Source organism: Lathyrus oleraceus, chromosome 5, assembly GCF_024323335.1.
Source record: "Lathyrus oleraceus cultivar Zhongwan6 chromosome 5, CAAS_Psat_ZW6_1.0, whole genome shotgun sequence".
Lineage (NCBI taxonomy): Eukaryota > Viridiplantae > Streptophyta > Magnoliopsida > Fabales > Fabaceae > Lathyrus > Lathyrus oleraceus.
The window spans coordinates 551,140,757-551,152,462 of NC_066583.1; the positions used below are offsets into that span (position 1 = coordinate 551,140,757).

Here is an 11,706-nt window from a genome sequence, read left to right on the forward strand (position 1 = left end):
CTAGCATAGTAAATGACTTGTAATAACTTCTCTCTTCGTTGTCCTAGGACTGCCTCTACAACAATATCACTAGCATCACACATGATCTCAAACGGAAGAGACCAATCTAGGGCAATAACAATTGGTGCTGAAATTAACTTGTTCTTCAATGTATCAAAGGCTATGGTGCATTCCTTATCGAACATAAACGCCTTATCCTTAACCAATAGAGTGGTCAGCGGTTTTGCGATTTTTGAGAAATCTCTTATGAACCTGCGGTAAAAACCTGCATGTCCTAAAAAACTCCTGATACCCTTCTCATTAACAGGAGGTGGGAGCTTAGATATCACTTCCACTTTTGCTTGGTCAACTTCAACTTCCTTGTAGGAAATTTTGTGACCCAATACTATCCCTTCTCGCACCATGAAGTGACATTTCTCCCAGTTCAGAATTAAATTTGTTTTCTGGCACCCGTCTAAAACAAGAGAGAGATTAGTTAAACAATTATCAAGTGAGGATCCAAAGACCGAAAAGTCATCCATGAGGACTTCCATATGCTTTTCGAGCATGTCGGCGAAGATGGAAGTCATGCACCTTTGGAAGGTGGCTGGAGCATTACACAACCCGAATGGCATTCTTCGTTATGCAAATACACCATATGGGCATGTGAATGCTGTCTTTTCTTGGTCTTCCGGAGCAACTGCAATCTGATTATACCTGGAGTATCCATCTAGAAAATAGTAGTAATCATGTCCGACTAACCTTTCCAACATATGGTCAATAAATGGCAATGGGAAGTGGTCCTTCCTAGTTGTTGTGTTCAACCTTCTGTAGTCAATACAAACGCGCCACCTGGTCATTGTCCGAGTAGGAATTAACTCATTTTTTTCATTCCTTATTACTGTGGTCCCCCCTTTCTTAGGGACAACATGCACCGGGCTCACCCAAGGGCTGTCAGAAATAGGATATATAAGACCCGTGTCTAACAATTTCACCACCTCTTTCCGAACTACCTCCTTCATTGCTGGGTCGAGTCTTCTCTGCAATTGGACTACCGGTTTGTGGTCTCCTTCCATGAGAATTTTATTAATGCACACAGTAAGGCTAGTACCTTTCAAATCTTCAATTGCCCATCCAATAGCATTTTTATATTTTTTTAGGACTTGGATGAGCTTTTCTTCTTGGATATTCTTTAGGCTCGAGTTTATGATAGCAGGACATTTTCCTTCAGAGTCGAGAAAGACATATTTAAGATTCTCTGGAAGTTGTTTCAACTTTGTTCCCTTCTTTGGCTCTTCATCCTCCTCACTAGATTGAGGTAGGCGTAAATCCTCCCACCGGTGTGGTCGAGATCCTTTCCGTGGAGGTTATGCGTCTAACAAGGCTAGCACTTCAGATTCCCTATTGTGCACTTCTTTATCACTATCTAAAATGGACAAACTTAACACTCTTTCCAAAGATGATTGTGGTGCATTCAAAGGACTATCATATGTCATCACCTGATCTAGAACCTCTATAGTATGACTGTTACAAATATCATCCTTGTACCTCATGATGTTTCGAACATCGATATTCAATTCCTTATCATAAACCTTCAACGTCATGGTCCTTTCTTCTATGTTGATCAAGCACCTTCCCGTTTCTAAAAAAGGTCTCCCAAGAATGAGAGGGATCTCTTCATCTTCCAGCATTTCTAGAATTAAAAAATCCACCGGAAATACAAACTTGTCGATTTTCACCAAAACATCTTCAACAATACCATATGGTTTCTTGACCGAATGATCGGCGAATCGGAGGGTCATCCTGGTATCTTGCACAACCCGTATACCAAGCTTCTTGTAAATGGACAACAACATGAGACTCACACTAGCCCCTAAATCAATAAGATCTTTGTTGAATGACTTATCTCTAATAGTACAAGGGATGGTGACAACTTCTCGATCTTTCTTCTTTATTGGAATCTTCATACCCTGCAAAATAGCACTACAAGTTTCGGTTAGAATAATTGGGTTGGTGTCGGAAGTACGCCATGTTCTTCATGAACTTGACATAAGTAGGCATTTATTCAAGTGCCTCCAATAGTGGAATGTTAATCTCAAGCTTCTTGAACAACTCTAAGAATTTTTCAAAGTTTTTCTCACGTTGTAGCTTTTTCTTGTTTCTGGTGGGAAAGGGAAGCTTAACAACCGGCTTAGGCTCAATGAATATTTCTTTCACAACTGGTTTTGGTGCTATCACTTCTTCCCTCACAACTTCATTTTCTTGGATCTCAAGATCCACTTTGATCAATTGATCTTCCTCTTCATCCACCTCCTCGACTACTTCATCAGATTTACCACTTCTTATTGTCACAGTTCTCACATTATTATACTCTCTAGGATTTATCACAACTGCACTAGGTAGAGCACCTTGTGCTTGAGAACTCGAGGCTAATTACTGAGCGATTTTCCCCATTATGGATGTTGTGGTGTTTTTCTTATTGTTTCGGGTTTCTTCTTAAAATTGAACATTATGAGCTTCCATTCTTTCAATAGCAATCTCCCAATCAGCTTTCTTAGGGGCTTGTTGTTGCTGTTGTTGTTGATATTGAGTTTGGTATTGACCGTGTTGACGAGCATTTCCTTTTTGGTCTTTCCATGAGAAGTTGGGATGATTCTTCCAACCCGGATTATACGTGTTGGAATAAGGATTATTCTGCTTCAAAAATTTGATTTCCTATACTTGTTAAGGAGTTGCAAAATAATATACAGTTTGGTGCAGACCATTAAAAATTTCATAACATACAGTAGGAGTCGTTTGGACCTGTGCCACTTGTTGGGTACCTATATTCATCGCCTTCAGCTTCTTCTCAACTTTTGCAGCTATAGTATCTTCAATATGGATTTTATTAGTTTCTAGCTTTAAATCTATAACCTCTTCTGGTTTACTTTGACATCTATCGTACAACTTCAAGTGCTCATTAGCAGTAATAGCTTCAATGATCTTCTTGATATCGGCGGTTGTTGAAAAATTGGTGGATCCACCGACTGCGGTATCAATCAACTGTTTGGTCTTTATTTTGAGTCCATTCACAAACATCTGCATCTGTTCAGTTGGATCCATATTATGAGTTGGGCAGGCGACCATGACTCTCTTGAATCTCTTGTAGGCGTATCCCAAAGTTTCCCCGTCCTTCTACTCAAAATTCATAATTTCATACCTCTTCAGTAAAATACCGACACTAGAAAATACTCATTCAGGGAGGCTTTTTCCATTTCATCCCAAGATGTGATGCTACCGGCAGGTAGAGAATAAAACCATTCTTCGGCTTCTTCCGCTAAGGTGAACATGAACATTCTCAATTTCTTAGCTTCTTCGGTGTGACCATCAATTTTTAGAGTGTTGCTCATGGTCAGAAACCTATGCAAATGCTTGTTTGCATCTTCATTTACCTTTCCAGTAAAATGCTTCCTTTCAAGTTGATTAATAGTACTCAGATGCAATTGCAAATTAACCACGTTTACTGGTTGGTTGACAATGGTTAATCTGCCGGTTGGTGCATTTGCATCTCCGTAGTCACCCAACAGTCTTTATGGTGGCGTTGGAACAACAACCATTGTTTTGATCTCTCTTTCGGAACCTGAATGAATGGAAGGTTGTTCTTCGTCTAATTCCAACCTAGCCAATCGAGCTTGTCTATGTCTTGCCCGCAAGGTTCTCTCGATTTCTGTGTCAAAAGGAAAATAAGTTAAGGCCTTACCTCGCATACAAATATCTGACACGGATTAGTTGATATAATCAAAATAAATTATTAAAATAACGGAAAATAAAATTTAGTTGTATAGCAACAACATTTCAATTGAGATAATTTAAACTTTATATCGCGAATCCCTGACAACGACGCCAAAAACTTGATCGTTCAAATAGCAAGTGTACTATTTTACCGATGTAGTAATAATAGGGATGTTTCCCAAAGAACGTTCTCGAGGATTGCGCAACAATATACATGTAAATTATTACTCAATTGAACAAAACAATAGTTGGGGTTTTGTAAAAAGTCATTGTAAGAGAAAGTAACACAAAATAAATCTTTTCACAGTTTATAATAACAGAAAAAACAGAAGAAAAAAAACGGGAAAATGAGGTGTCCAAGCCAACACTGCCCATGTCAGGCAACACGACAGGCCGTGTTGGCTGTCTGGTATCCATGACCTTGACACGCCCCTCTAGGGAGGCTGACATGGGCCGTGTCAGCTGACACGGGCACTCGTGTCAGCTCCTTATTTTCTGCTCCTGGTTCTCCTCTCCTGACACGGTCCGTGTTGGGCAACACGGGTGACCGTGTCAGGACTACTGTGTTGTCCAATTTCCTCTTCCGACGGGCCTGGAACGTCTGATTCCCTTGGCGGTCCCTCCGGTATTCTTGCTTACACCTGAAACCAGTAAAACTACCACAAAGAGACATAAAATTGAATATAATGATGCAAACCAAATATAATCAACAACTTGAAATAACAATGCAAATCATCTAATTTACTAAACAGAATGATAAAACAGGTAGACTAATGTGTTACCGACTTCGTGAAATTGTGCCGAATGAGTGTCAGAAAACAAGTAGAATTGGAGATTGATCAAAGATGAAGAGGGATAGGGAGATAGAAACACAAATTGATTATGGGAGGAATTTCATCAAATCAAAACCATCCATTCATTTTGGGAGATGAAATGTACATTTCATCAATCCCCTAAATTCAATGGTTTTGATCCAACAAAATTCAAATCAACCTTGACCAAGGCCGAAACAGAAAGTTAAACATTACAAGACCATAAAATTGGCTCAACACAATTTTAAGGCATTTAATCAATTTAAAAATGAATTAAAATACATTTTAATTTGGTCAAAACCTAAAATCCCTTCAAAACACCAAATAAATGTCCAAGGGATTTATCCTAGGTCAAACAAGGTCGAAGGACCTTAGACAAAAAATTTCACTATTTTTGAAAAGTCAGAAGTATTTTTAAACAATTAAAAATATGCACAAAAATATTTAATTTATGAAAAATATCATAATTAATCCAAAAAATAATTTTAATTCTGAAATTGGAAGAGAAACATATTTAAAGATTTTTGGTGAAAGTCCCATAGTTTTTGGATTAAAAATGAAATTAATATAGATTAAACAAAATAAGGGATTAAATGAAAAATCAGAAAATAAAAAGAAATTAAAAAAACAATGGCCATCAGATCTCCCTCCTTAATTGAGGTGGCAGATCTGATGGCCACGCACGCGCATTCCACCATATGCCTTAGTCGATGTGTTGCAGGCTTGGTAATTAAAAGGAAAGGTCAGGATTAAAACATTTTGGATGGATCAAATGGGGTAGAATAGGCCACCACACCACCGGAATTAGGGCTCCGGTCAACTTCTCCGGTGAGCCTCACCGGACTAGATGACCAATAACCATCACTAGAATGAAAAACAAGATATGATTTTGAAGGAAAAATGCTCAGGAGCACGAATTTGGCCTAAATTCTCTCCAATTCCAAGTATATTGAAAGATACAGGGATTTGTATTTTGAGGATCATGATCTGAGTTGCTTCGATTTGACCTCAAAGCAACTAAATTTTGTTGCCTACCTTGGTAGGACTTCAGCAAACCAACAATCAATCAAAATAGATGAGTAATAAGAGAGAATCAAAGAAGAAAAAATTCTGAAATTTCACCTTCGAGGAGCTTCAAATTAGCTTGGCTTGACTCTAGAAGCTTGCAGAAGATGATTTGGATGGTTAAACAGCTTGGACTCTTGGAGTTTCAATTTAAAAACAGAACGAGAATTGAAACTCGATTTCCCAAAAATCCTCAAGATTATCCTTTTAATGGGGTTTGGGAGAGAATGGGGACGAAACTTGGGCAAGAGGGATCCATTTCTGAGCTCAAAAATTACTCATTGCTTTTTGCACACTTCAAAAATTGGCCAAAATTAGATAGGTGAGTGTAAGACCCTAATTTTGACCCTAAGATCCCTCATGGCATCATAACATTGCATTTGCATTGCCTCAAGGATCATAAGCATCTTGGCTCTTCCCTTTGGGTGGGATATCTTGTGAGTTGGTTTGAGATCACCAAGCATGCTTGAATTTTATATTATTTCTTTTCTCATCTTTTATTTACTAACCAAAAGCACAAAAATATGTCACTAACATCTCTTGTTTGTAGCTTGAGCAATCACAAGGTCCAAAGCTTCTAGGAGATCCTATGTGCATTGATAGGGCCAGTTGAAGATGAATGCAAGCATGGCAATGGTTCCCAAAGCTCTCATCCATCAAATATGCCTCCCAAGTATCACAATTCATCATTTTGATCAAAGCAAACCAAGGGGTTTGAGGCTTGTTTCCCAAGGAAACCCTAATTCATCTGTTCATCAACTGTGCCTTGCTCATGAAGAAACCTCAACCCATGATCAAATGCAATCAAGGTAAGTTCTTTAATTCATAATTTAATGCATATCTGAACTTATTTTAGTGTCCTCAATCATCAATTCATCAAGATATGAGGTTTGGACTTGAGAAGTTGATCAGTCAATTCATTTGACCATTTTGAAATACACTGAGACCTAACTTTTAGTGTGTTTGTCAAATGGAGATGACCCAAAGAGAACAAATGTTCTTAAGGACCATATGAACAACTCTCATGTTCATCAAAAATTGATTTGAAGCTTGGAAGGTCATCATCCATTCCAATACATTATAGGTCATTTTGACTGAAACCCTAATTTTGGGTCAACTTCCCAAGGACATAACTCCTTCATTTTTCATGATTTTAAGGTGGGATCAAATGCATTGGAAATATTAAGATGTCTAATTCAAATGTTATGTTGAGAAAAATTTCAAAATATCAAAATAAATACATGTGATAATGCAAAACATTATAGGTCACTTTGGACCAAATGCATTGAAATGTGAAAAAATCCAACTTCAAGTGCCCATAACTTCTTCATCAAAAATCCAAATGATGAAAAATTTAATTCCAAATTTATTTCCTTGAAAAGATCTACAACTTTGATGTTGAAGATTTTGTGATTTGGAGCTTGCATCATTAAGACAGAAGGGCTTGAACTTTGGCAAATTTTGAAAATATCACATATGCATGTTTTGCACCCTACACTTCATGTTCACTTTTCATAAATTTCCAAGGCTCAATTGGAGTTTTGATTAACATAACAAATGATCCTTATGCAAAAAGCTTTCCAACCATTACTCCTGAGGTGGTGTTTCATGTTTGGACATAGCATTTTCGAAGGCTTGAACATTATGGCACATTTTGGAAAATCATTAAAATTTGCATTGCATGAACCATTATTACACAATTTGCATGTCCAAATTGCTTCTATCATGCATCAGCTACCAAATCCAAGTGGAATTGGGCCCTCCATGCGCCTGTACAGGCCCATGCATGGAGGCCCTTCCCATTCATGCAAGTTTATGATCATGCATTTTCAGCTTGCCTTGCCTATAAATACAATGCATATGAGCTTCATTTCACTAACCTGAAGGCGCCCCAAGTGCTGTGCAATTGAAACCTCACCCTCACACCAAAGGAACTATCAATTTTTCTCTCAATTTTCAGATCTGAATTTTGATTTCCTCGATTGAAATTTCAGATCTAAAAGTTCCTAAACCTCTTCATCTTGATCCATAGTGTGAATTGTAAGCATTAGCATCAAGGAATTGTGACTCCAAGCCCTGCAAATCAGAGGTTTACCTCAACTTTTATTTTCTTCGAACCAGCTTGTATAGTGCTTATTTCTTGTTGTTGTGATGTGATCTGAAGTCCTCTGCATAGAGGCAACACTATTGAGCTTTCAATTTTCAAAAATCATGAAGTTCATTTGAACACCACAGATCTTCCATCTCTGATTTCTCTCAATGTAGAAATCTAGAGTGGATTTGGTTGATACATGGGTGATGTACATCACCCCAGCTTTCGATTGATGCCTGGATAGTGTCTTTTGGTTAACATTTTTTCTCTCCAACTTTTGAGCTTGTCCGGAGGTTGGCCGGAGAAGACGGTGGCGCTGGTTACCGTCTGTTCTCCAGATTTAATCAGAACTATCCATTTCATTTTCCAGATGTAATCTCAGTCGTGCCATGTTATGACTTATAATAATGCTACATGTGATGCATTGATCAAGGAACATGGTAGGCGCGCGCTTCTTGACCTCATGATTTGCGAGCTCAATTAATGAGATCAGATAAAATGGTCCACACATTTTCCTTTTTTATTAATTTCTTATTTCTATTTCTTTTATTTCTTTTAATTCCATTTCTTTTTAAAAATTCATAACTCCTTCATTATTGGTCCAAAAAATGTGAGACCAATTTCATTTTTCTCCTTTTAATTTCTACTTTCTAAAAATGATTTTTAATATTTTTTATTTTATCATTTGATATTTTTTAGTAATTTTCTCTTTTCTGGTTATTTTTAATTCATTTAAAATAGTTTTTGATATCCAAAAAATACAAAAATATTTTTCCAACCTCTTTGAATGATGATAGATCTATGAAAAATATTCTCATCAATTTATTAATTGATTTGAGATTTATTTGAGATTTTAATTCAATTAGGTTATTTTTATGCATTTTTAATTGATTTAAAATAGTTTCTGACTTCTAAAAATGCTGAAATTTTTTGTCAAACTTTGTTTGACCTTGTTGAACTTGGGATAATTCACTTGGACTTTTCAAAGTTGATTTGAAGTGAGTTTGAAGTTTGACCTTTCTTTATTATTTTAATTCAAGTTTTATCTTAATATTGAAAAATACCAAAAAATATTTTATTTGTTTCTTGACTTCTAATCTCCATTTTGCTCCTGTTTTCTATTATTTGACCTTGATGTTCTCTATCTTTGGTCAATGCTTGTTGATTATCTCATTCCATTTCCATTAATGTACTTTAATATTCATCTTCTTCTTTTCCTTTTTGATCAATGAGTTAAAGATTGGTGGTTAGCATTGATACATGGAGGTTTAACCTTCCTTGATTCAAATCTAATTCATCTTGATCATGGATCAAGTTAATGGCTTTGCATTAAGTATAGGTTGCTTCCTAATCATGCAAAGAACCTAAATCAATACAAGATCATTTCTCATCTTCTTTTTGGCATGGCAAGTTGTAGGAGTTTGATTCACTAATCAAAATCTCTAACTTGTGTTGTTGCCTACATTATTATTGACCGGCCTCAGATAGTTATGACTTCTACATAAGTCCAATTACGATTGCTTAACATAGCGCTAAATTGCCTTATGGCACACTAACGCTAACACTAACCATTGGTCATTAACATTTAATTCTTGCTCTTTACATTTATGCAATTTACTATTCTTGTACATATTATTCATTTGCTTTTTCCCTTTGCTCATTTGACCACATGTTTATGTTAATGCAATTTGCCTTTTGCTCACTTGGGCACATAATTGTGTATATATTATTGTGCTTGTATTTTGTTTTGATTGTTGTGGACCAAATGCAAAGAAATGGACAAATGGACTTAAATTCTAGGACAATCCCTATGCAAATTTGGAATCAAAGAGCAACTAGGCATTGGACCTTTAGAGTGCTATAAATGTTGAAGATGGATTAGAAAGAGCAAATCTCTAAACTCATTCTTATCCATTCTTGATTTGCTTCATAGAACTTTTTGATGTGTGTGCTTTTGTGCTAGGGAACCCTATTTGAGCCAAATTGAAGAACCATTGCCATGTTCATCCAAAGTGAAAGAGACAAGTGCCATTGAGGATCTTATAAGAGCTTGCTTGATTATGTTGATTGCTTGAGCTTACACTTATTTTGCTTGTATATTCCAAAGGATGGGAGCTACTTGGATCATCAATATGATCTCAAGAGAGGAACTCCATTTGTGGTCTTGTTTCTTATCCTTCATCTCTTGTATGATTAGGACTTTAGCCATTCTTCTTCTTCCCTCCACTCTAACCCAAGCCAAAACTTTTGTGAAAACATTTAACATTTGTTTTCAAACATTAGAAACCTAAGCCTTATGCTTTTGATTTTTAAAGTTTCTTTTCATAACACTTATCTTGAATAGAATCTTTAAGTCAACTTTGACCATATTTTGTAAATACTTTTCATTGGTAAATATAACCCATTCAAATACTTTTGTGGTTTCAATGGCCACTTTCTTAATCAAAAACTTTTTCATAACCAATAGTTATTAGGTTTGAGTTATCTTTAAGGTAGATGTAATACTCACCTATATCCTTAGTGATGGACAATGAGTCTTCCATGCTTATTATAGGGTTAACCCCTCACTAGCATGTTGAAGCTATCCTCACATGGTGGATTTGTGGTTTTACATTGAGTTTTCTCCCTTGGATAACAAAAAATCTTAGGGCTTTCGGACCAATCAATTCACCAACTCATTTTGAGATTTTTACCCCGAACTACGAGGTTTTGATCCTAATCTTTTTTTTAAGATGGTACATAGGCAATGGGTTTATCCATTCAAACACAAAATTGTAAATAACTTGTATATTCTCTTCTCATCTCTTCAATCATGTTTGTACAAATAAATTTTCCATAAAATACCAACCTTACAACAAGTGTGAAAAGGGCTCCCTAGGAGTACCTAGGATGTTTGGGTGCTTAACACCTTCCCATTGCATAACCAACCCCCGTACCCCGATCTCTGACATTTTTACTAGTTTTTGATTCGATATAACTTTTAGGTTTTTGTTCTCTTTCTAACCATTCCTTTGGGTAATAGAAGTGCGGTGGCGACTTGACTTGTATGGTTTACCTTGGATTTAGTCAATATCTCTAATGGTAACGAATACCCTACTACAGTAAGATGCATGCTTGCATGGGCGTGTGATAATCCCATGAGATGATGTAATTCAGTCCTAAAGTGATCATGAGCAATGCTGAAAGTGCAACCTGAAGCCATGCATTTGAAATTGAAAAGTGGTAATGAGATTCATCCAAATGGAACCATGAAGAGTAACCATGCGCAAGTCATTCAATCCATGGACAAATGAAGTGATTTTGGCCTTTTTGGAAAGGTGAGATCAAGGGTAACAACTTTCATGTTGAACACTTTTCCATTTGAAGCTTAGATCATGATGAATTTTGAGGTGGAAGTTTGGGAAATCAAACATAATTGAAATTTTTCTACGTCCCAAGTCAAATGTTCACTTCTTCCACCTTGAATAACTTTTCCTATGAGCTTCAAATGGAAAGAGTTACTTCACAAAAGTTGTATATATTTCAATCCTCTTAAATTTGGTCACAAATTTGACCTAATTTGGATTTGGCATGAAGGAGTTATGCATTTTAGAAGTTGAGGAAAATTGCTTGTTCAATGGTAATGACCCAAAATAACCTATAATGTTTCCTCTTGGCACATGCCCTTGAAAGTTGAATTTTAAGTTTCTAAAAGAATAAAAGTTGTATAGGACATCTTGAAATTTATCATGAAACTTGGATGTCCTTTATCTTATAAAAATTGAGCAAGTTATCGTCCTTGGAAGTTGATCTTCTAACTAGGGCACAAACAAAATGACCTATAATCTTGCACCATAAAAATGACTTTCCTAGCAAAACTAGCTCTTGACCTCAACATGAAAGTTGTTTGGAATGTCACAAAGAGTAACTTTACGCTTGGAATTATTTTCATATGACAAAAATTGTAGGAGATAGGGTCTAGCGAACCCCAATTTTGACTAGTTGACT

General features: G+C 36.4%; 1 protein-coding gene across 1 annotated transcript; it reads right to left on the reverse strand.

The window, feature by feature from the left end:
- Positions 1 to 1,346: 1,346 nt before the first annotated feature.
- LOC127082002 (uncharacterized) lies at positions 1,347 to 3,314 on the reverse strand. The gene is made up of 4 exons (XM_051022228.1): positions 3,195 to 3,314; positions 2,802 to 3,030; positions 2,053 to 2,369; positions 1,347 to 1,949 (listed from the first exon to the last, which is right to left on the reverse strand). Exons 1-4 carry the CDS (start codon positions 3,312 to 3,314, stop codon positions 1,347 to 1,349), a joined length of 1,269 nt encoding a protein of 422 aa, XP_050878185.1.
- Between the last annotated feature and the right edge of the window lie 8,392 nt (positions 3,315 to 11,706).

What these genes read in the sequence shown, in the direction of transcription:
- LOC127082002 (XM_051022228.1), bottom strand. Translation starts at nt 3,314, where the DNA reads ATGTTCATGTTCACCTTAGCGGAAGAAGCCGAAGAATGGTTTTATTCT. An exon ending in ATGAGTATTTTCTAGTGTCG is followed by an intron (nt 3,031 to 3,194) that starts GTATTTTACTGA and finishes CTCAAAATAAAG; the next exon opens with ACCAAACAGTTGATTGATAC. An exon ending in TTAACATTCCACTATTGGAG is followed by an intron (nt 1,950 to 2,052) that starts GCACTTGAATAA and finishes GCTATTTTGCAG; the next exon opens with GGTATGAAGATTCCAATAAA.